Source organism: Pseudophryne corroboree, chromosome 6, assembly GCF_028390025.1.
Source record: "Pseudophryne corroboree isolate aPseCor3 chromosome 6, aPseCor3.hap2, whole genome shotgun sequence".
NCBI lineage: Eukaryota > Metazoa > Chordata > Amphibia > Anura > Myobatrachidae > Pseudophryne > Pseudophryne corroboree.
The window spans coordinates 192389705-192411579 of record NC_086449.1 but is presented as its reverse complement, the minus strand read 5'-3'; the positions used below and the strand labels follow the sequence as shown (position 1 = coordinate 192411579).

Sequence of the window (21875 nt, the reverse complement as noted above, 5' to 3'; positions counted from 1 at the left end):
CCATGAGTACCCCCCCTTTAATCCCCTGCTGTATTGTTCTCTTATTGTATTGCAGCTGAGAACAATAGATGAAAGGTTTATGCTAATAAACCATGGTGTGCCTAGGCGCAGCATAGAAATCAAGGTAATAGTGTCTCCATCTGTAAGCACAATTTTCAGTAAGAAGACACTGTACAGACGTCTCGGCCTTTACTGCATGATGTTAGTATGCTGTTGTAACTGTACATATCTTCTAGTGAGAGGACTGCTTTAGAGCTTTAGGGACACCAGATTTAGTCCATTAATTGTCTACCTAATGTTTTTTTGTATTTTTTCTTTCTCTATTATTTAAACTATTTACTTTTACATTTTCTCCTCCAAAATGAATTCTCCTGCGCCCTTGCTCCATTTCTTATTTCTATTTAATTCTTATGACTTGAAGCTAGCCTCCTCTGTTCCCATACTGCCTGGATACCTGATGAGATTGCAGACTTGTGTTTTACGTTCCTCTGTAGGTTTCCCTGGTACACTGTAATGTGCTTTGTAAGGTCATCAAGGAAATCAGCACTGTCTGATAGAGCACATTACAAGCTTCCACATTTGGTGAAGGTGAGAATGAGATGAATGTAACTCCGCACATTTGACCAGGTTGTACATACTAGAACAATTCTCATTACCATACTTGCATTCATATTCATAAGTGGCTAGAAAGGAAAGGGATAGCCCTTGTTATAATAATATTGCTGGTTTCAACAAGCACATTTTAACAGTAGATACAGTGCAGTAATATAAATGTAATATTCCATAGTAAAAACTGTATGAAGCAAAAACATTGGATGTGTCACCAAATTATAAGAGTGTCTGTGTTCTAGATCTGTCCTCACTTGCACATGTATGTTGGCATTATCCAGTTGTAGACTGTGCTCTGTACTGTGTACTCATTATAGGTCCAGTGGCAACCTAAGTGCCTTATCCCATTAGTGTGCTTTGGTGCAGGTCCACAGATTGGCCATTTGCTGTACCTGTACATGTTGCTGCAGAGTCCCACCTTGCAAGGAAATGCTGGAGCTAATTCTCTCAGGTACATGGGCATTGGCTAAATGTGACTGAGTGGAGGTGTCGGCTAGTTTTATAAATGGTGGGTATCTTGGGATAGCTTGATCTTTTCTAAGTTAAAAAAAAATAAGTCTTTACTCTTCTGATCTGATTCTCCTTCTGAATGATGATATTCCTCCTCAAATGGCCAGAAAAGATGTCCTAATAATATTTTGTTTTTTAATAAAAAAGGTGCAAGCTACTTTTAACGTCTGTGTATTTTATGAGTTGGGCAATGCTTGGAGTACCTTTTGTATGGTATTACCCCGCAAGGCTGTAATTGTGCCATACTAGCACTGTGTGGACACCTTGGGGCAGGTGTATTAAGCCTGGAGACGGCATAAGGAAGTGATAAACCAGTGTTAAGTGCAAGGTGATAAACGCACCAGCCAATCAGCTCCTGTTAATTGACATATTGGAGCTGATTGGCTGGTGCATTTATCACCTTGCACTTAACTGGTTTATCACTTCCTTATGCCTTCTCCAGGTTAATACATCTGCCCCCTTATTTGATGTGTGCTACAACTCCCTCTGTCCCACAATGGTTGTGTACTACACTGACTACACTGCATTGTAACGGAAGTGCCGTTTATTGGAGTCCCTTTGTGAGTGAGATTGTTGGTGAAAAACATACAGACCCATTCACTGAACTGGATTCAAATGCAGGTGATTAATAAACAGCTAGATGCTAGCGAGTGCTGTTTACTGGACACACAGCACTGTTCGTGTAGCTGGTGCCTGCATGTGTAGAACACAGTTGCCTGTAATTTATGCATCATTTTGTCTAGTCTTTGCTTCAGTTAGTTTGTTAAAAAAAACACAGCAAGACAAGACTGCCATCATTTTATTTCCACTTTGGGTGAATGAATTTAAAATGTTTAAAACAAAATGAAGAAATGTTCAGTTATCTTTGGTATAATGGATCAAATAGTTACAGTGTAACACACTAATATGAAATGTCATTGTGTATCCCATCTGCATAGTTTGGCATTAGATGTAGTAGATATCTGATACGGAGCTGACTAAATTCCTGCCTGAAGCAGTTCATGGCCATCAAAGCTTGCAGCACAATTAACCACACTGTAAGTGGTCCATGGATGTCTGGCTGCTGGTTCGTAGGATAACTACCTTCTCATTTACTAACAATTTCAATACAACTGAAAGTTTCTCAGACTTTAGCAATCAGTGGCAGCGGAATTTGCACCTTTGGTCTAAAGTACACAAATTAGCAGTTAGAGCTGACCAGATGTTACAATCTGTTACACAGACTACACCCTTTTTAAAACATTAATTTTTCTCCTCTGCATACCTAGAATAATAATCCCATCTCATGATGGAAATAAAGCACTTTTTAATGATGTTTTGACACTACTTGCCTGCAGAAGCATGAAGCCGATAATGAAATGTTATGCGCAAGGCACACCTACTAGTTGTTACAAGGCAGGTGACAATACATCATTTACAGTGATTTGGTAACGAAATACAGTGGATGCAGCTGTTTCGTGGCATAAACCCATATCTGTCTTGAGAATTAAAATCGTACATTCTGGAACCTGGGCCTCAGGCATATTTGGTCATGAAAATACCTTGCTAACACAAAATAAATACTGGTACTGATGTCAGGCGCTATCAACAATGATTATAAAAAGTGTATATAAATCTCTTACAGCTCATACATTCTGAATAGCCGCAAACAAGGTAAAATGGCCTGTGGAAATGGCCAACACAATCACACCTGATCGAAACCAGGTGTAGCAAAGATAATTTTAGTTAACCTCTTGCGCTATTGAATTAAAGGTAACATGACTTGAAGACACTTGATTAATGGTTAAGATAATTTTTAATATGTGTCAGGTGTGTGTGTGAGAACCTGACACAGCAGAAGACGGAGTACACCATTCACGGACCGTGGCAAACGGGAGTTTCCTAGGTGCTTGCCGTGCACCAAACCCCAGGTGACATTTAAATCTTCTCCGAGCTGTCTGGAGATTATCTCCACATACAAAAGAACCACTCACAATTGATATATTGGTTCGATTTACCTGTTTGGTACACACCTAATCTTGGTTCTACGAGCACATTTAATGGGACTGTTCTATGTTGAGAATACTAAATAAAGGACACCGTCAACGTATGAATTAGTCCTATATGGTCACAATTAGCTACATGATCCACCTCCTACGCTCAAGTAGTAAGTTTAGTATTTCACTTTTTTATGTATGCGCATACTAATTTATTCATTTTTATGTTTATAATTTATTTTATGGATATTAAAAATTATCTTAACCATTAATCAAGTGTCTTCAAGTCATGTTACCTTTAATTCAATAGCGCAAGAGGTTAACTAAAATTAACACAAAATAAATGCATTGTCTTACTTACTCACACACGGATGAACGGCATAAAACCATAGAACTGTGATTTGCTAATCCTTTCATTTACCCCTTGGGGCATAGGAACGTAAAATAAAATCTGATTGCGCATACTCCGTTCCTAATATAATAAATCCTACAAAATTAAGGCGCGTTTATCACTTTGTATACAACGTATATTTTTATAAAATGATTTATTAAATATATTGTATCAATTTCTTATTCCGGTTCTTGGAGGAATTGAATTAGGTGTGTTGCTGTATCACAGTCCTAAATCACAATGGGCATGGTAGTAGCTGTAATAGGGATTGCCCGATGCCTACTGCACTCTCTCACAGTAATAGTTACTTTGAGAGAGTTACTTCTCTGTCAGCTGGCCACAAAGGAGGTATTAGGGAAAATGTGTCTTCTGGCTACATCATTTCTGTGTGCAGAAATCTCGTGTAAAATTATTAGACATTTTTTTTTTTTTTTTTGGCATTGAAATTGTCTTTTTTTTTAATTTAATTTTAATTTTTCTTCTGTTTTAAATGCCTAAAAGTCGTTATAAATTTTTGCATGTACTTTATACCTTTGGGTCCAGCACAAGACACTCAAAAGACTATTGACATGGGTGATTGGATAGTGCTGCTTTGTAACTAGTTACAGGACTGAAAAGAGTGGGGAAAGGCATCATTGGGGAAAGGGAAAAAGAAGTGTTGGAAGGATTAGATGTCTCATATAGACTATCAAATCTGCTATAGCAGTGATTTTCTAACATGCCTCACCTGTATCGCCGCATGCACATGAACCACCTATATCACCACGTGCGTGTACGTGAACCACTTGCTTTTTTTTCTTTCGGTTTTCATAATAAAAGAAGACTGAATACCTCAATGTATGTTTGAAAATGTAAAACAATCAACAGGCTGGTTTTAAAATAGTATTTAATCTGGATTTTTAAATAGCACAAAATACAAAAGAACCTGTGTTGTATTTACCACCTTCTGGGGCTGATGCTGAGTTGGGTGTATGCCTAGCATAAAATACGCAAATTTGTACTATTCATGCCCACAAAGAGTACGTCTGCGTTCTTATGCATTGCGCCTAGTTATACAGGAAAGGGGTGCAGATGCAGTCCCAGTACAGTTTGCATAATTGTGAATGGAGGCCTCAGCTACATCCGTCAGTGTCTGAATTAATATAGTTGTCTGAGGGCTGATGCAAATACACATTAATGATTGGGATGGAGGTAGCCAGCACTAGCTAGCGGCTTATGTTTAGCTGATTGTGGGATGACCTCTGCAGCTAATAGGTGCTTTCATCACTGATCGTGGGTGTATTTTCTAATTAATCTTTTGCTGTTTTTATTCATATACAAGAAGGAAAATTATGCCAGCTGTATTACATAGTTTATAACTTAACATAAAACACATTAATAGGTTTTATTTATCAAAACAAATTACATTTTTCTTGTGCTTGTGTCCTGACTGGAAATGAGTGGATCTGGGTGTACGTATTTGGTGCAGGTGCATCTCGAGACGTATCTGACTCAGCACAGGGGTGTACTATGGCTATTTTTATGTACAGCTTTGTAGAGCTTTTTTGTTTGGTTTTCATTGACGCATGTTTTCAGCTCCGCATCAGCCCCTCTGTGTCACCAGAGTTAAATAGCAGTCATTACAGTAACCTCATGTATTAAACAATGTCATGAAGGACACCATGTTACAAGCTAACAATCTGTCCCACGCCCGATCATGCTTTTAATTCTGGTGACTATATACAATGTACACAATGCTTAGTATAGAATCATGCACCACACCATTTAGGTGTATCTGCCACCTACCCATTTTATAGACTGAAACAATATTAATGAGTGCTACCTACCACATCACAAGAAACTAGAGACATCACTGAGGCACGAGGCACAGGGTACCTCACTGATGTAACTGGTTCCTCTTGTATTCAAAGACTTAACACCTTCTAGGCTGTGCCAATGTCATGTTCAGATAGCACATTCACTTTATATTCGTCCAAGAAATACAAAGCGACTCTCTTCCCCCCCCTCCCCACCTCTCTACCAAAAAGAACAAATCTTAAAAATCTGCGTTAAATTGACAATATGTGCAAATACATCCAATTGTTTTTCAATTTCAAATGTAATGTCACCAACCGTCATAGACTAAATTGACAATATGTGCAAATCCATACTATCGTTTTTAAATTTCGAATGTGATGTCACCAACCGTTATAGACTGTCATACAGTACATTGGGCCTGATGCAAAGTTGGAGGTAAATTGTGCGCACATTGCTCAAAAAAAAGCGTGCAGTGAAAAAGTGCCCATCTTTGCACACGAACAGAGCTGTAAGCATGTTGTGAGCATATGCGCCTAGTGTGCTAATAGTTATCCTCATTGGTAAGCACTTATTCCTGACCTTGCACCCCCCCCCCCCCCTAACCTTTGCCTACATGAGAGCACCAGGTCACACCCTAGTTCCGCTACTTCAGTCACAAGTCTAGATGCATGTGCTCATTATTAGCACTTATGCAGTGCGAATATATGCCAAGGATGCTCTGCAAATAGTCGATGGTTCAACTCTGCATAAGAACCATTGTATATAGTATGTGAACAGTAGGGTAGTCCTGTAAAAATAACTTTGAGGACATTACCGAAAATCACTTTCTGAGAAGCAGCTAAGTCAATTAATGGGATTAGCTATGCTTAGAGATGGTCATTGGTGTGTTCACAATCGATGGTCAAATGGTAAGTGACCATAGATGGTTGTAAACTATGTATTGGGTGACAATCAATGGTCTCACCAACCAATGGTCTTCCCTGTTCATTCACTGACTGGCCCGTTAGCCAATCAGAATCTGGAGGTGGTGCTTGCCTGTGTTGTGAGGTGGAGGAGCTATGCTCCGGGTCACAATACCTTGCAGAAAGAAAAAAATAGAACCATTGGGTGTTTCTGTACCATCGATTGTGGGGAAACCATCTGGTTCTCCCCCATTGCTGCCAAAAATATTCACCATCGATCATAAATTATTGATGGTTCGGAAACATCAATGGTTGATGGCTAATCCTAGCTAGGCAAAAGTTTGGTTGCAATTTCATTTAAGTTGTGCTACTATAATAAAGCATTCCTATCCTTAATAACACTATGGGGAATTGTCCCCCATCTTGGCATGAATTAAAGAGGCTCTTTGCATTTGTAATAACACAAAGAACCAGGGTACAATAAGTTTCCTTTTATAATCCTGGAACCCAATTACACTACTGTGTATTTAACTTTATGCAATAATTACTAGAAATGTGTGTTCTTATATGAAGTTTTATGTTTAGCACAAGAGTTCCGATGTAATGCCACCCGAGTTCGGCTGCAGTGCGGGATGCCGGCCGAACTCGGACGTTTTTTTTTAAAGGGGCAATCACTTACAAGGCAAAACCATGCCTTGTAAGTGATTGCCTCTTTAAAAAAAAGTCAGAGTTCGACCGGCATCCCACACAACCTCCAAACTTGGCTGGAATTTCATCCGGGCCAATAAGTGTTTTGAGTAAGAGGAAAATAACTTTATGCCTTTATATAAAAGTTCTAGGTTTGCAAAGGTGCATTTTTTCCATTGCCAGTTATGAGATGATGAGACTCTGCAGCTGTGTTATTGATTACATATGAAAATAAAATAACCTTGTCAAAATTATGGGGGTATCCAATTAGCTGCAATAATGCGGCTTCACAATATTTTATCGCATTAGTGATAACTTGGGATCTATTTAGCTGCGAATAGTTATTGGCGATGAGTCTTCATCAGGCTTACTGCAAATTTCTCTTCATCTCTGAGCAGGGGATAAGTAGTGCAAAATCCCTCTTTCAAGGTAAAAATATGGTGATTTGGCTCATTATCGCGTCTAATTGGATCCCCCCCCCCAATGTGCTTTACTTCTATTTTTAAATATTTACATCCCAGTTTATTTAAACTGGACTAATGGAAAAATAGTGCTATCAATGTTACTGGTTCCTGACTTAAATCGCATTCTCATGAATACTCTCTTAACCAAAACATGGCAGCCGCCGCTATGTTTTTCAAATAGTCAAATTTTGAGAATCTAGGCATTTTAGCAAACCACAACACAAGACAATATTTCTTTTTAACATTTTACCTAGGAGAATGATCAATGAAAAGTGATCTGTGCATGATTGTGAACTAAGGCTTTTTGTACAAAACTCCATCCTGACATTGAGACTCAAAAACAAAATCTAATTTTAGTTCTTTTTTTATCCAACTTAGAGAAGTAGTTCTGAAATCTTCTGTTTCCTGGCCATGCTACAGGGTATTTTAGAAATAAACAAAAACTAGAAAAAGGAAATAATAATTCCAGGCTTAGAATACGGAGGGAGAACTCCAGGGAAACAGACAGTGGTCTCCACCTGTTTGTAGTGACTGGTAGATTTGATCCCTGAGCAGAACCTGTCAGAGCTTGCAAGTTCGGTCTTTGGCTGAAAGTTCAAAGAGTGGAGGTCAATAATGAAATAAATAGATGATGAAGAGGAGGTGGGAGCTAGTACTCCCTGAGGCAGCATTTGGTGGTAACGTCCGAGTTACCGTTTTGCCTTCAGTCCTGTGCACTTAGGCCTTTCCAAGATAATTGCTACTGTCCATTAGTTTTCAATCATCTGAGCCAGCTCTCCTCTCTGACCTCCATGGCTTGAAGTATATATGTATGGGTGCAGACAGTGGGCTGATCACTCCAACACTTTGTCTTCTTCCTCCCTCTCGTGGTGACTCCGTTTAAAGAATCCCAGCTAAACACAAAGAAAAGGCAAGAATGTAAGTCCTCATAGATATCCACCATCATCTACTCCATCCTGGCTGTAGCTGCACCTGCCTGTTTACCATTAATTCTGACTAATCTCAAGCTTCAGTACTCTGTCATACCCCTTTTCCATCAAAATCCTGGGTCTGACCTAGGTTTATGACCACTGTTCCAACCCATGTCAGACCGTGTTCATATAGCTCCTTTGACCAGAGTTATTCCCGGGTTGCCCCATTTAACACTGCAGACCCATGTGCAGGTCTTTCTCTTATGCTGGTGCTTGGAGATGACATCATCACCAAGCGCTGGTGAGTCGGCTCTCCATTCACACTGCACCGATACCCAGGTCCTTCTCAGGTCTGACCCTAGTAGCTACCCGGACTGGATTCCCAGGTAACTGGGCCCGGGTTATTTTTTTTGCGACCCTTTTCCACTGAGCTGTGACCCAGGTTGACCTGGCACTAACCTGGGTTACTGCAGCAGTGGAAAAGGATTATTAGTTTCTACCACCTCTCTGGTGGAGGAATAATTTGTGCATTTATAGTAGACACCATTGATTGCCAGCTCTTATTTCTCTTACGTCCTAGAGGATGCTGGGGACTCCGTAAGGACCATGGGGTATAGACAGGCTCCGCAGGAGATAGGGCACCTAAAAAGAACTTTTACTATGGGTGTGCAATGGCTCCTCCCTCTATGCCCCTCCTCCAGACCTCAGTTAGATCTTGTGCCCAGAGGAGAATGGGTGCACTGCAGAGAGCTCTCCAGAGTTTTCTGTTAAAAAATAATTTTGTTAGGTTTTTTATTTTCAGGGAGTCCTGTTGGCAACAGGCTCCCTGCATCGTGGGACTGAGGAGAGAGAAGCAGAGCTGGCTTGTTAAGTTGGGCACTGCTTCTAAGGCTACTGGACACCATTAGCTCCAGAGGGAGTCGGAACACAGGCCTCACCTGGGGTTCGTCCCGGAGCCGCGCCGCCGTCCTCCTCACAGATGCGAAGTATGAGAAGGCAGAAGACATCAGATCTTCATGAGGTAAGACGCGCAGCTGTAAGCTGCGCACCATTGCTCCCAGTCACACACACACAGCAGCACTGAAGGGTGCAGGGCGCAGGGGGGGGGGCGCCCTGGGCAGCAATATTCCTCACTTTTGGGCAAAATTCAGATAGATTTACTGCCTCCGCAGCCTAATCTAAGATCCCCCGCCATTTTAATAGAAAAGTCACTGGGACCGAAGCCCGCCGTCGGGTGGGCGGGGCTTGATCCTCAGCACTAACCAGCGCCATTTTCTCCACAGAAACTGCATGCATAGAACGCTGGCTCCCTGGTCTCTCCCTTGCTGAACTTCATAGGCTGGAAAAATGAGGAGGGGGGCACATTAGCGAAGCAGTGAGTGGGAATTGGTATATTATATATAAAAAAGCGCTATCTGGTCATATTTTTTCCAGTGTTTTTAAGCGCTGGTGTGTGCTGGCATACTTTATCTCTGTCTCTCCTAAGGGCCTGGTTGGAGTTTTGTCCCCTTATAGGTTAATCCCTGTGTGTGTGGGGTGTCGGTACGTGTGTGTCGACATGTCTGAGGCGGAAGGCTTCTCCAAGGAGGAGGTGGAGCAAATGAGTGGTGTGTCCCCGTCGGCTGTGCCGACTCAGGATTGGATGGACATGTGGCATATGTTGAATGCAAGTGTGGCATCTTTACATAAAAAGCTTGATACGGCTGAATTAGGGGGGACATCAGCGGGTCAATCCTCGGATTGGACGACTCGCAGGCCCCGTCGGGGTCTCAAAAGCGTCCCTTAACACAAGACACTACTACCGACACGGATTCTGATTCCAGTGTCGACTACGACGAAGTAAAATTGCACCCTAGGGTGACTAAAACCATTCAGTGTATGATTGTGGCAATAAGGGATGTGTTGCATATTGAGGATGAACCCTCGGTCCCCGACACAAGGGTACACATGTTTAAGGGAAAGAAACAGATTATTAATTTTCCCACATCTCATGAATTAAATGATTTCTTTGGAAAAGCTTGGGAGACTCCGGAAAAGAGACCGCAGATCCCCAAAAGAATTTATATGGCATACCCCTTCCCTAAGCAGGACAGGGAGATTTGGGAATCATCCCCCACTGTGGACAAGGCCCTGACGCGCTTGTCCAAGAAAGTGGCGCTACCGTCTCCTGACACAGCGGCCCTTAAGGACCCTGCAGATCGCAGGCAAGAAACTACATTAAAGTGTATTTATTCTCACACGGGTGCTGTGCTAAGACCGACAATTGCGTCGGCATGGGTGTGTAGCGCAATTGCAGCTTGGACAGACGAGCTGACAGATCAATTTGATAATATGGATAAGGATACTATATTCTTAACTCTAGCCCATATAAAAGACGCAGTCTTATGTATGAGGGATGCTCAAAGGGACATTGGATTGCTAGCTTCTAGGGCCAATGCCATGTCTATCTCAGCGAGAAGATCCTTATGGACTCGCCAGGGTGATGCGGATTCCAAAAAACATATGGAAGCACTACCCTATAAGGGTGATGTATTGTTTGGGGATCGGCTGACGGACCTGGTTTCCACAGCTACAGCAGGTAAATCAAATTTTTTACCATATATTCCCCAACAGCAAAAGAAAGTAACACCCTATCAGATGCAGTCCTTTCGGTCGCACAAGTTCAGAAGAGGTCGGGGATCCTCTTTCCTCGCCAGAGGTAAGGGCAGAGGCAAAAGAGCACCTGCTTCGGCAGGTACCCAGGAACAAAAAGTCCTCCCCGACTGCTCCAAAACCCACAGCATGACGCTGGGGCTCCCCTGAGGGAGTCCGCACCGGTGGGGGCACGTCTTCGACTTTTCAGTCAGGCCTGGGTCAGTTCAGACCTGAATCCATGGGTGTTGGAAATAGTTTCCCAGGGTTACAAATTGGAATTCGAGGAGGTGCCCCCGCGCCGATTTTTACCAGCTTCCACATCGGAAAGGGATATAGTGTTAGCTGCAATTCAAACGCTGTGTATACAGCAAGTGATAATCAAGGTTCCCCTGCACCAGCAGGGAAGAGGTTACTACTCAACCCTATTTGTGGTCCCGAAACCGGACGGTTCGGTCAGACCTATTTTGAATCTGAAATCCCTACACCTGTACATAAAAAGATTCAAATTCAAAATGGAATCACTCAGAGCGATAATAGCCAACATGAAGGAGGGGGAGTTTATGGTGTCTCTGGACATAAAGGATGCGTACCTTCATGTCCCCATATATGCCCCCCATCAGGAATACCTGAGATTCGCTGTACAGGATTGTCATTACCAATTTCAGACGTTGCCGTTTGGACTTTCCACGGGCCCGAGGATTTTCGCCAAGATAATGGCGGAAATGATGGTGGTCCTGCGCAAGCATGGAGTCACAATTATCCCATACTTGGACGATCTCCTGATAAAAGCGAGATCAAGAGAGAAATTGCTGAGCAGTGTGGCGCTCTCTCTGAGAGTGCTCCAGCAACACGGTTGGATTCTAAATCTACCGAAGTCACAGTTGATACCGACAACTCGACTACCGTTCCTAGGTATGATACTGGATACGGAACAAATGAAGGTCTTCCTCCCAATAGAGAAAGCCCAGGACATCCAGAACATGGTCAGAGACCTGCTAAAACTGAAAAGGGTGTCAGTTCACCAATGCACTCGAGTTCTGGGAAAAATGGTGGCGGCCTACGAGGCCATTCCCTTCGGAAGGTTCCATGCAAGGACTTTTCAATGGGACCTACTGGACAAGTGGTCCGGGTCCCATCTGCACTTACATCGGAGAATAACTCTGTCCCCAGGGGCCAGAGTGTCTCTCCTGTGGTTGTTGCAAAGTGCTCACCTGCTGGAGGGTCGCAGGTTCGGAATTCAGGATTGTATCCTGGTTACCACGGACGTGAGCCTCCGAGGATGGGGTGCGGTCACACAAGGAAAAATTTTTTCAGGGACTTTGGTCAGACCAGGAGTCCTGTCTACACATCAATGTGTTGGAACTCAGGGCCATTTACAACGGTCTTCGACAAGCGGAGAGTCTTCTTCGAAACCTACCGGTTCTGATTCAATCAGACAATGTCACAGCAGTGGCTCATGTGAACCGCCAAGGCGGGACAAGAAGCAGAGTCGCGATGGCGGAAGCCACCAGGATTCTTCACTGGGCGGAAAATCATGTAAGCGCTCTGTCCGCTGTCTTCATTCCGGGAGTGGACAACTGGGAAGCAGACTTCCTCAGCAGACACGATCTCCATCCAGGAGAGTGGGGACTTCATCAAGAAGTCTTTGCAGACATAACACGTCTTTGGGGAACTCCTCAAATAGACATGAAGGCATCACGCCTCAACAAAAAACTTCGGAGGTATTGTGCCAGGTCTCGGGACCCTCAGGCAGTGGCTGTAGACGCTCTAATAACACCGTGGGTGTTCAAATCTGTCTACGTGTTTCCTCCTCTTCCTCTCATCACAAAAGTGTTGAGGATCATAAGGCAAAGAAGAGTACAGACGATACTCGTTGTCCCAGACTGGCCTCGAAGGGCCTGGTACTCAGATATACAAGAGATGCTCACAGGAGATCCTTGGCCTCTTCCTCTGAGGGAAGACCTGTTGCAACAGGGGCCCTGTGTATTTCAAGACTTACCGTGGTTACGTTTGACGGCATGGCGGTTGAACGCCGAATCTTAGCGAAAAAGGGGATTCCGGAAGAGGTCATCCCTACTTTAATAAAGGCTAGGAAGGAGGTGACGGTTAAGCATTATCACCGTATCTGGCGAAAGTATGTGTCTTGGTGTGAGACCAAGAATGCACCTGCGGAAGATTTTCATCTGGGTCGTTTTCTCCACTTCCTACAGACAGGAGTGGATATGGGCCTGAAATTAGACTCTGTTAAGGTACAGATTTCGGCCCTCTCGATTTTCTTTCAGAAGGAATTAGCTTCTCTTCCAGAAGTCCAGACGTTTGTAACGGGAGTGCTGCACATCCAGCCTCCTTTTGTGCCTCCAGTGGGACCTCAACGTGGTGTTGCAGTTCCTAAAATCACACTGGTTTGAACCGCTTAACAAGGTTGAGTTGAAATTTCTAACTTGGAAGGTAGTCATGTTGTTGGCCTTGGCATCAGCAAGGCGAGTGTCAGAATTGGCGGCTTTGTCACACAAAAGCCCCTACTTGATTTTTCATGTGGATCGAGCTGAATTGAGGACACGTCCGCAATTTTTGCCTAAGGTGGTTTCTTCATTCTATGTGAATCAACCTATTGTGGTGCCTGTGGCTACAAGTGACCTGGAGGATTCCAGATCCATGGACGTAGTCAGGGCCTTAATTATGTAGCCAGGACGGCTAGAATTAGGAAAACAGAGGCTCTGTTTGTCCTGTATGCTGTCAATAAGATTGGCGCACCTGCTTCGAAGCAGACTATTGCTCGCTGGATCTGTAATACGATTCAGCAGGCTCATTCTACGGCTGGATTGCCGGTACCAAAGTCGGTTAAGGCCCATTCCACTAGGAAGGTGGGCTCTTCTTGGGCGGCTGCCCAAGGCGTCTCGGCATTACAACTTTGCCGAGCGGCGACTTGGTCGGGGTCAAACACTTTTGCTAAATTCTACAAGTTTGATACCCTGGCTGATGAGGACCTAGCGTTTGCTCAGTCGGTGCTGCAGAGTCATACGCACTCTTCCGCCCGATTGGATGCTTTGGTATAAACCCCATGGTCCTTACGGAGTCCCCAGCATCCTCTAGGACGTAAGAGAAAATAAGATTTTAAACCTACCGGTAAATCTATTTCTCCTAGTCTGTAGAGGATGCTGGGCGCCCGTCCCAGTGCGGAAACTCTGCAAGACTTGTATATAGTTGTTGCTTACATAAGGGTTATGTTACAGTTGGAATAGGTCTTGGACCGTTACTGTTGTTTGTTCATACTGTTAACTGGTTATGTATGTTCCAGGTTACATGGTATGATTGGTGTGGTCTGGTATGAATCTTGCCCTTGGATTGCTAAATCCTGCCTTTGTATTGTCCATCTCCTCTGGGCACAGTTCTCTAACTGAAGTCTGGAGGAGGGGCATAGAGGGAGGAGCCAGTGCACACCCATAGTAAAAGTTCTTTTTAGGTGCCCTATCTCCTGCGGAGCCCGTCTATACCCCATGGTCCTTACGGAGTCCCCAGCATCCTCTACGGACTAGGAGAAACAGATTTACCGGTAGGTTTAAAATAAGAATTTACTTACCGATAATTCTATTTCTCATAGTCCGTAGTGGATGCTGGGACTCCGTCAGGACCATGGGGAATAGCGGGCTCCGCAGGAGACAGGGCACATCTAAATAAAGCTTTTAGGATCACATGGTGCGTACTGGCTCCTCCCCCTATGACCCTCCTCCAAGCCTCAGTTAGGTACTGTGCCCGGACGAGCGTACACAATAAGGAAGGATCTTGAATCCCGGGTAAGACTCATACCAGCCACACCAATCACACCGTACAACTTGTGATCTGAACCCAGTTAACAGTATGATAACAAAAAACGAAGTAGCCTCTGAAAAGATGGCTCACAACAATAGTAATAACCCGATCTTTGTAACAATAACTATGTACAAGTATTGCAGACAATCCGCACTTGGGATGGGCGCCCAGCATCCACTACGGACTATGAGAAATAGAATTATCGGTAAGTAAATTCTTATTTTCTCTAACGTCCTAGTGGATGCTGGGACTCCGTCAGGACCATGGGGATTATACCAAAGCTCCCAAACGGGCGGGAGAGTGCGGATGACTCTGCAGCACCGAATGAGAGAACTCCAGGTCCTCCTTAGCCAGAGTATCAAATTTGTAAAATTTTACAAACGTGTTCTCCCCTGACCACGTAGCTGCTCGGCAAAGTTGTAATGCAGAGACCCCTCGGGCAGCCGCCCAAGATGAGCCCACTTTCCTTGTGGAGTGGGCCTTTACAGATTTAGGCTGTGGCAGGCCTGCCACAGAATGTGCAAGTTGGATTGTGCTACAGATCCAACGTGCAATCGTCTGTTTAGACGCAGGAGCACCCATCTTGTTGGGTGCATACAATATAAACAACGAGTCAGATTTTCTGACTCCAGCTGTCCTTGAAATATATATTTTTAATGCTCTGACAACGTCCAGTAACTTGGAGTCCTCCAAGTCGCTAGTAGCCGCAGGCACCACAATAGGCTGGTTCAAGTGAAAAGCCGAAACCACCTTAGGGAGAAAATGAGGACGTGTCCGCAGTTCTGCCCTGTCCGAATGGAAAATCAGATATGGGCTTTTGTATGATAAAGCCGCCAACTCTGAAACTCTCCTGGCTGAAGCCAGGGCCAATAGCATGGTTACCTTCCATGTAAGGTATTTTAAATCTACCGATTTTAGAGGCTCAAACCAATGAGATTTGAGAAAATTCAAAACTACGTTCAAATCCCACGGTGCCACTGGAGGCACTATTGGGGGTTGTATATGTAGTACACCTTTGACAAAAGTTTGTACTTCAGGCACTGATGCCAATTCCTTCTGGAAGAAGATTGATAAGGCCGAAATTTGAACTTTAATGGACCCCAATTTTAGGCCCATAGACAATCCTGCTTGCAGGAAATGTAAGAATCGACCCAATTGAAATTCTTCCGTTGGAGCCTTCTTGGCCTCACACCACGCAACATATTTCCGCCAAATGCGGTGATAATGTTGTACAGTCACTTCCTTTCTAGCCTTAATCAAGGTAGGAATAACTTCCTCTGGAATGCCCTTTTCTTTTAGAATCCGGCGTTCAACCGCCATGCCGTCAAACGCAGACGCGGTAAGTCTTGGAACATACAAGGTCCCTGCTGAAGCAGATCCCTTCTTAGAGGTAGAGGCCACGGATCCTCCGTGAGCATCTCTTGAAGTTCCGGATACCAAGTTCTTCTTGGCCAGTCCGGAGCCACCAGTATTGTTCTTACTCCTCTTTTCCGTATAATTCTCAGTACCTTTGGTATGAGAGGCAGAGGAGGGAACACATACACTGACTGGTACACCCACGGTGTTACCAGAGCGTCCACAGCTATTGCCTGAGGGTCTCTTGACCTCGCGCAATATCTGTCCAATTTTTTGTTGAGGCGAGACGCCATCATGTCCACCTTTGGTTTTTCCCAACGGTTCACAATCATGTGGAAGACTTCTGGATGAAGTCCCCACTCTCCCGGGTGAAGGTCGTGTCTGCTGAGGAAGTCTGCTTCCCAGTTGTCCACTCCCGGGATGAACACTGCTGACAGTGCTATGACATGATTCTCCGCCCAGCGCAGAATCCTTGCAGCTTCTGTCATTGCTCTTCTGCTTCTCGTGCCGCCTTGTCGGTTTACGTGGGCGACTGCCGTGATGTTGTCCAACTGGATCAACACCGGCTGACCCTGAAGCAGCGATTTTGCCAGGCTTAGAGCATTGTAGATCGCTCTTAGCTCCAGTATATTTATGTGAAGGGACGTCTCCAGGTTTGACCACACGCCCTGGAAGTTTCTTCCCTGTGTGACTGCTCCCCAGCCTCGTAGGCTGGCATCCGTAGTCACCAGGACCCAGTCCTGTATGCCGAATCTGCGGCCCTCTAACAGATGGGCACTCTGCAACCACCACAGGAGAGACAACCTTGTCCTTGGTGACAGTGTTATCCGCTGATGCATGTGCAGATGCGATCCGGACCATTTGTCCAGCAGATCCCACTGAAATGCGTGCATGGAATCTGCCGAATGGAATCGCTTCGTAAGAAGCCACCATCTTTCCCAGGACTCTTGTGCATTGATGTACTGACACAGTTCCTGGTTTTAGGAGGTTCCTGACAAGTTCGGATAACTCCCTTGCTTTCTCCTCCGGGAGAAACACCTTTTTCTGAACCGTGTCCAGAATTATTCCCAGGAACAGCAGACGAGTTGTCGGGGTCAATTGAGATTTTGGAAGATTCAGAATCCACCCGTGTTGCTGAAGCACTACCTGGGTTAGTGCTACACCGACTTCCAGCTGTTCTCTGGACTTTGCCCTTATCAGGAGATCGTCCAAGTAAGGGATAATTAATACGCCTTTTCTTCGTAGAAGAACCATCATTTCGGTCATTACCTTGGTAAAGACCCGAGGGGCCGTGGACAAACCAAACGGCAGCGTTTGAAACTGATAATGACAGTCTTGTATCATGAACCTGAGATACCCTTGATGTGAGGGGTAAATTGGGACATGCAGATAAGCATCTTTTATGTCCAGGGACACCATGAAGTCCCCTTCTTCCAGATTCGCTATCACTGCTCTGAGTGACTCCATCTTGAACTTGAATTTCTGTATGTACAGGTTCAAGGATTTCAGGTTTAGAATAGGTCTTACCGAACCGTCCGGCTTCGGTACCACACAATAGTGTGGAATAATACCCCTTTCCCTGTTGTAGGAGGGGTACCTTGACTATCACCTGCTGAGAATACAGCTTGTGAATGGCTTCCAAAACCGACGTCCTTTCTGAGGGAGACGTTGGTAAAGCAGACTTTAGGAACCGGCGAGGGGGAGACCTTTCGAACTCCAACATGTAACCCTGAGATATTATCTGCAGGATCCACGGGTCCACTTGTGAGCGAGCCCACTGATTGCTGAAAATCTTGAGTCGACCCCCCACCGCTCCTGAGTCCGCTTGTAAAGCCCCAGCGTCATGCTGATGGCTTTGTAGAACCCGGGGCGGGCTTCTGGTCCTGGGCAGGGGCTGCTTGCTGCCCTCTCTTACCTTTTCCTCTGCCTCGCGGCAGATAAGACTGTCCTTTTGGTCGCTTGTTTCTATAAGAGCGAAAGGACTGCGGCTGAAAAGACGGTGTCTTTTTCTGTTGGGAGGGGGTCTGAGGTAAAAAAGTGGATTTGCCGGCAGTTGCCGTGGCCACCAGGTCCGAAAGACCGACCCCAAATAATTCCTCTCCTTTATATGGCAATACTTCCATATGCCTTTTGGAATCCGCATCACCTGACCACTGTCGCGTCCATAAACTTCTTCTGGCAGATATGGACATCGCGCTTACTCTTGATGCTAGAGTACAAATATCCCTCTGAGCATCTCGCATATAAAGAAAAGCATCCTTTAATTGCTCTAGAGTCAATAAAATACTGTCCCTATCCAGGGTATCAATATTTTCAGTCAGAGAATCCAACCACACTACCCCAGCACTGCACATCCAGGCTGAGGCTATTGCCGGTCGCAGTATAACACCAGTATGTGTGTATATACTCTTCAGTGTAGTTTCCAGCCTCCTATCTGCTGGATCCTTGAGGGCGGCCGTATCAGGAGACGGCAACGCCACTTGCTTTGATAAACGTGTGAGCGCCTTATCCACCCTAGGGGGTGTTTCCCAGCACGCCCTAACCTCTGGTGGGAAAGGGTATAATGCCAATAACTTCTTGGAAATTAGCAGTTTTCTATCTGGGTTAACCCACGCTTCGTCACACACGTCATTCAATTCCTCTGATTCTGGAAAAGCTACAGGTAGTTTTTTCACCCCCCACATAATACCCCTTTTTGAGGTACCAGCAGTATCAGAGATCTGCAAAGCCTCCTTCATTGCCGTGATCATATAACGTGTGGCCCTATTGGAAAATACGTTTGTTTCTTCACCGTCGACACTAGATTCATCTGTGTCGGTACCCGTGTCGACTGACTGAGGTAAGGGACGTTTTACAGCCCCTGACGGTGTCTGAGACGCCTGAGCCGGTACTAACTGGTTTTCCGGCCGTCTCATTTCGTCAACTGACTTTTGTAATGTGCTAACATTATCACGTAATTCCATAACTAAAGCCATCCATTCCGGTGTCGACTCCCTAGGGGGTGACATCACCATTACCGGCAATTGCTCTGCCTCCACACCAACATCGTCCTCATACATGTCGACACACACGTACCGACACACAGCAGCCACACAGGGAATGCTCTAATCGAAGACAGGACCCTCTTAGCCCTTTGGGGAGACAGAGGGAGAGTTTGCCAGCACACACCAAAAACGCTATAAATGTATATAAACAACCCTAGAAGGTGTTGTTTTTGATATAAGCGCTTTTAATATATCAATATCGCCAAATTATGCCCCCCTTCTCTTTGTTACCCTGTTTCTGTAGTGCAGTGCAGGGGAGAGTCCTGGGAGCCTTCCTCACCAGCGGAGCTGAGCAGGAAAATGGCGCTGAGTGCTGAGGAGAATAAGCTCCACCCCTTTTTCGGCGGGCTTTTCTCCCGGGTTTTAAGAAAACTGGCCTGGGTTAAATACATACATATAGCCTTAATGGCTATATGTGATGTATTTATTTTGCCACTAAAGGTATTTAATATTGCTGCCCAGGGCGCCCCCAGCAGCGCCCTGCACCCTCCGTGACTGAATCAGTGAGACGTGTAGCAACAATGGCGCACAGCTGCAGTGCTGTGCGCTACCTTCATGAAGACTGAGGAGTCTTCTGCCGCCTGCTTTCCGGACCTCCGTCTTCAGCGTCTGTAAGGGGGATCGGCGGCGCGGCTCCGGGACGAACCCCAGGAGGACCTGTGTTCCGACTCCCTCTGGAGCTAAGTGTCCAGTAGCCTAAGACTCCAATCCATCCTGCACGCAGGTGAGTTGGAAATCTCTCCCCTAAGTCCCTCGATGCAGTGATCCTGTTGCCAGCAGGATTCACTGAGATTTAAACCTAAAAAAACTTTTTCTAAGCAGCTCTTTAGGAGAGCCACCTAGATTGCACCCTTCTCGGACGGGCACAAAAACCTAACTGAGGCTTGGAGGAGGGTCATAGGGGGAGGAGCCAGTACGCACCATGTGATCCTAAAAGCTTTATTTAGATGTGCCCTGTCTCCTGCGGAGCCCGCTATTCCCCATGGTCCTGACGGAGTCCCAGCATCCACTAGGACGTTAGAGAAAATCTTATCTTCTCCATTATCAGCCTTTGTTTTGCATTGCTTACTCTAGACATGATAATGAAAGAACACACTGAAGCTGGCCATACATCGCATGATAATCGTACAAACCATCCAACCAAATGATTGGTTTGAAAGGTTATGGTTCACAGCCTTAAAATGGCTGGAAAACAGTCTGGCTCATTTGGGTTGGCACTATCCATCTGACCACCGTTCAGCCAACTTCATGCTGTGAATGTAGATTGCACCATACATTCCGGTGACAGTCCTATTGCTTCTCCCGTACTCCATGTTGGTTGATCGGCTTCACTTTTAGTAGACTATGGCCAGCTGAAGGGTCATTTAAGGCCTATAGCACAATCCGTGCACGTATCATCACCAAACTGAATGGATAACAAGGTGGAGAGTGGTACTCCTTTACTCATCTCAGTCTTTCACCTATAATACTCCTCGGTTTAGCCTCCTTTATGTTATCAGGACTGGTGCCTGGAAATTATTTTCCCAGCACCTCAATGGAAGTGTAAAAGAAAAGACCTTTCGCTGAAAGGAGTGGTATGTCTGTAAAATAATGGGGTCAAGCCCACAGTGGAACTGGTTATGGTTTTTAGGGGCACTGCCTCTTTCATTAATTTTTTTGAGTTGGGACTGTGGCACGTATGGAAATACCTCCCCAAAATGTATCGTCTTTAACCCATGACTCCTTTAAAAAAAAATGTAACTTCAGGAAAAGAAATCATTCTAATTTTAGTGCACCTAGCCCCACATTCAACAGAATGCCCCAGGCTGCCCAGCAGCTGACATCAGATATCACATATTCCACACACCTACAGCTGTTGCCACTTTGGCCTGGAAATCCATGTGCTTCCACGTAAGAAGAGTGAACCAGTGCTAAAACCAGCACCTGAGATCACAAAATACCATTTACACTTTCGGAACCAACCCTTACAGTCTCAATCTAGTGGGTGGAAAGCTTTTATACTAAGATGCTGGGAGAAAACCTGTAGGGGATATAGATTAAGTAATATAAACATAAGAATAAACTTAATTAAAAATGTTTCTGCCATCAACATTTTCTGTACCACAAAGCAACTAATCAGAAATTTTCTTTAATTTTGTAATTGATACTAGAGCTATGGCAGAACCTGGTTGCTGTCAGTGCATCCTTATGTATATTTCAAGGATTTCTGGTTACCACCAGTTGAAACCTGTTCTAGATTTCAAAGTTTCTTTTGTTGCTTCACCCTACTGACCGTCCATTCCAGCAAAGCTCCATGCCCCATCCTCTCCAACCCACGTTGCACATAGACATGCCTTCCTCACTTTAGTTCCAATTCACAGACCCTGAATGAAGCAGGACTGAGGGAGTAGCTGTCAGCGGTAACTCCAGAGGTGGGGCTGTAGCACAATCCAAATTTCAAATCGTTAAGGCACACCAACTGCCACCTAACATCACCGGCTGAAACTCATTGGCAGTAGGTGTAGTTCCCCTATGTGAATATTGGACTATGCTGCAGCCCCACCTCTGGAGCAGCCACTGGAAGCTACTGCAGCAAAATATTGCCATAACGTAGCTTCTCCAAAAATTATTTCAATATTTTTTTTATTGCAATCACTGCAATGTTAAACTAATTAATTGATTACAATTGTGTTTTTAATACAGGTGTCTGCAATCAAAAGTTATGGGGGAAGTTCAGAAGCAGAGTATTTTGTACTTGGTGGAAACTGCCATGGTGGAGGGTATGAGAATGTGGAAGTGGGTAAC

The 21875-nt window shown here is 44.8% G+C and overlaps 1 protein-coding gene across 1 annotated transcript in view; it reads right to left on the bottom strand.

The window, feature by feature from the left end:
• Positions 1 to 6880: 6880 nt before the first annotated feature.
• The window catches only part of ITGA11 (integrin subunit alpha 11), a 201955-nt gene continuing 186960 nt past the window's right edge, over positions 6881 to 21875 (bottom strand). Inside the window, exon 30 of the mRNA XM_063925538.1 lies at positions 6881 to 8229. Coding sequence (XP_063781608.1) covers positions 8170 to 8229 — 60 coding nt within the window. The 3' untranslated portion in view covers positions 6881 to 8169. The remainder of the gene's footprint in view (positions 8230 to 21875) is intronic.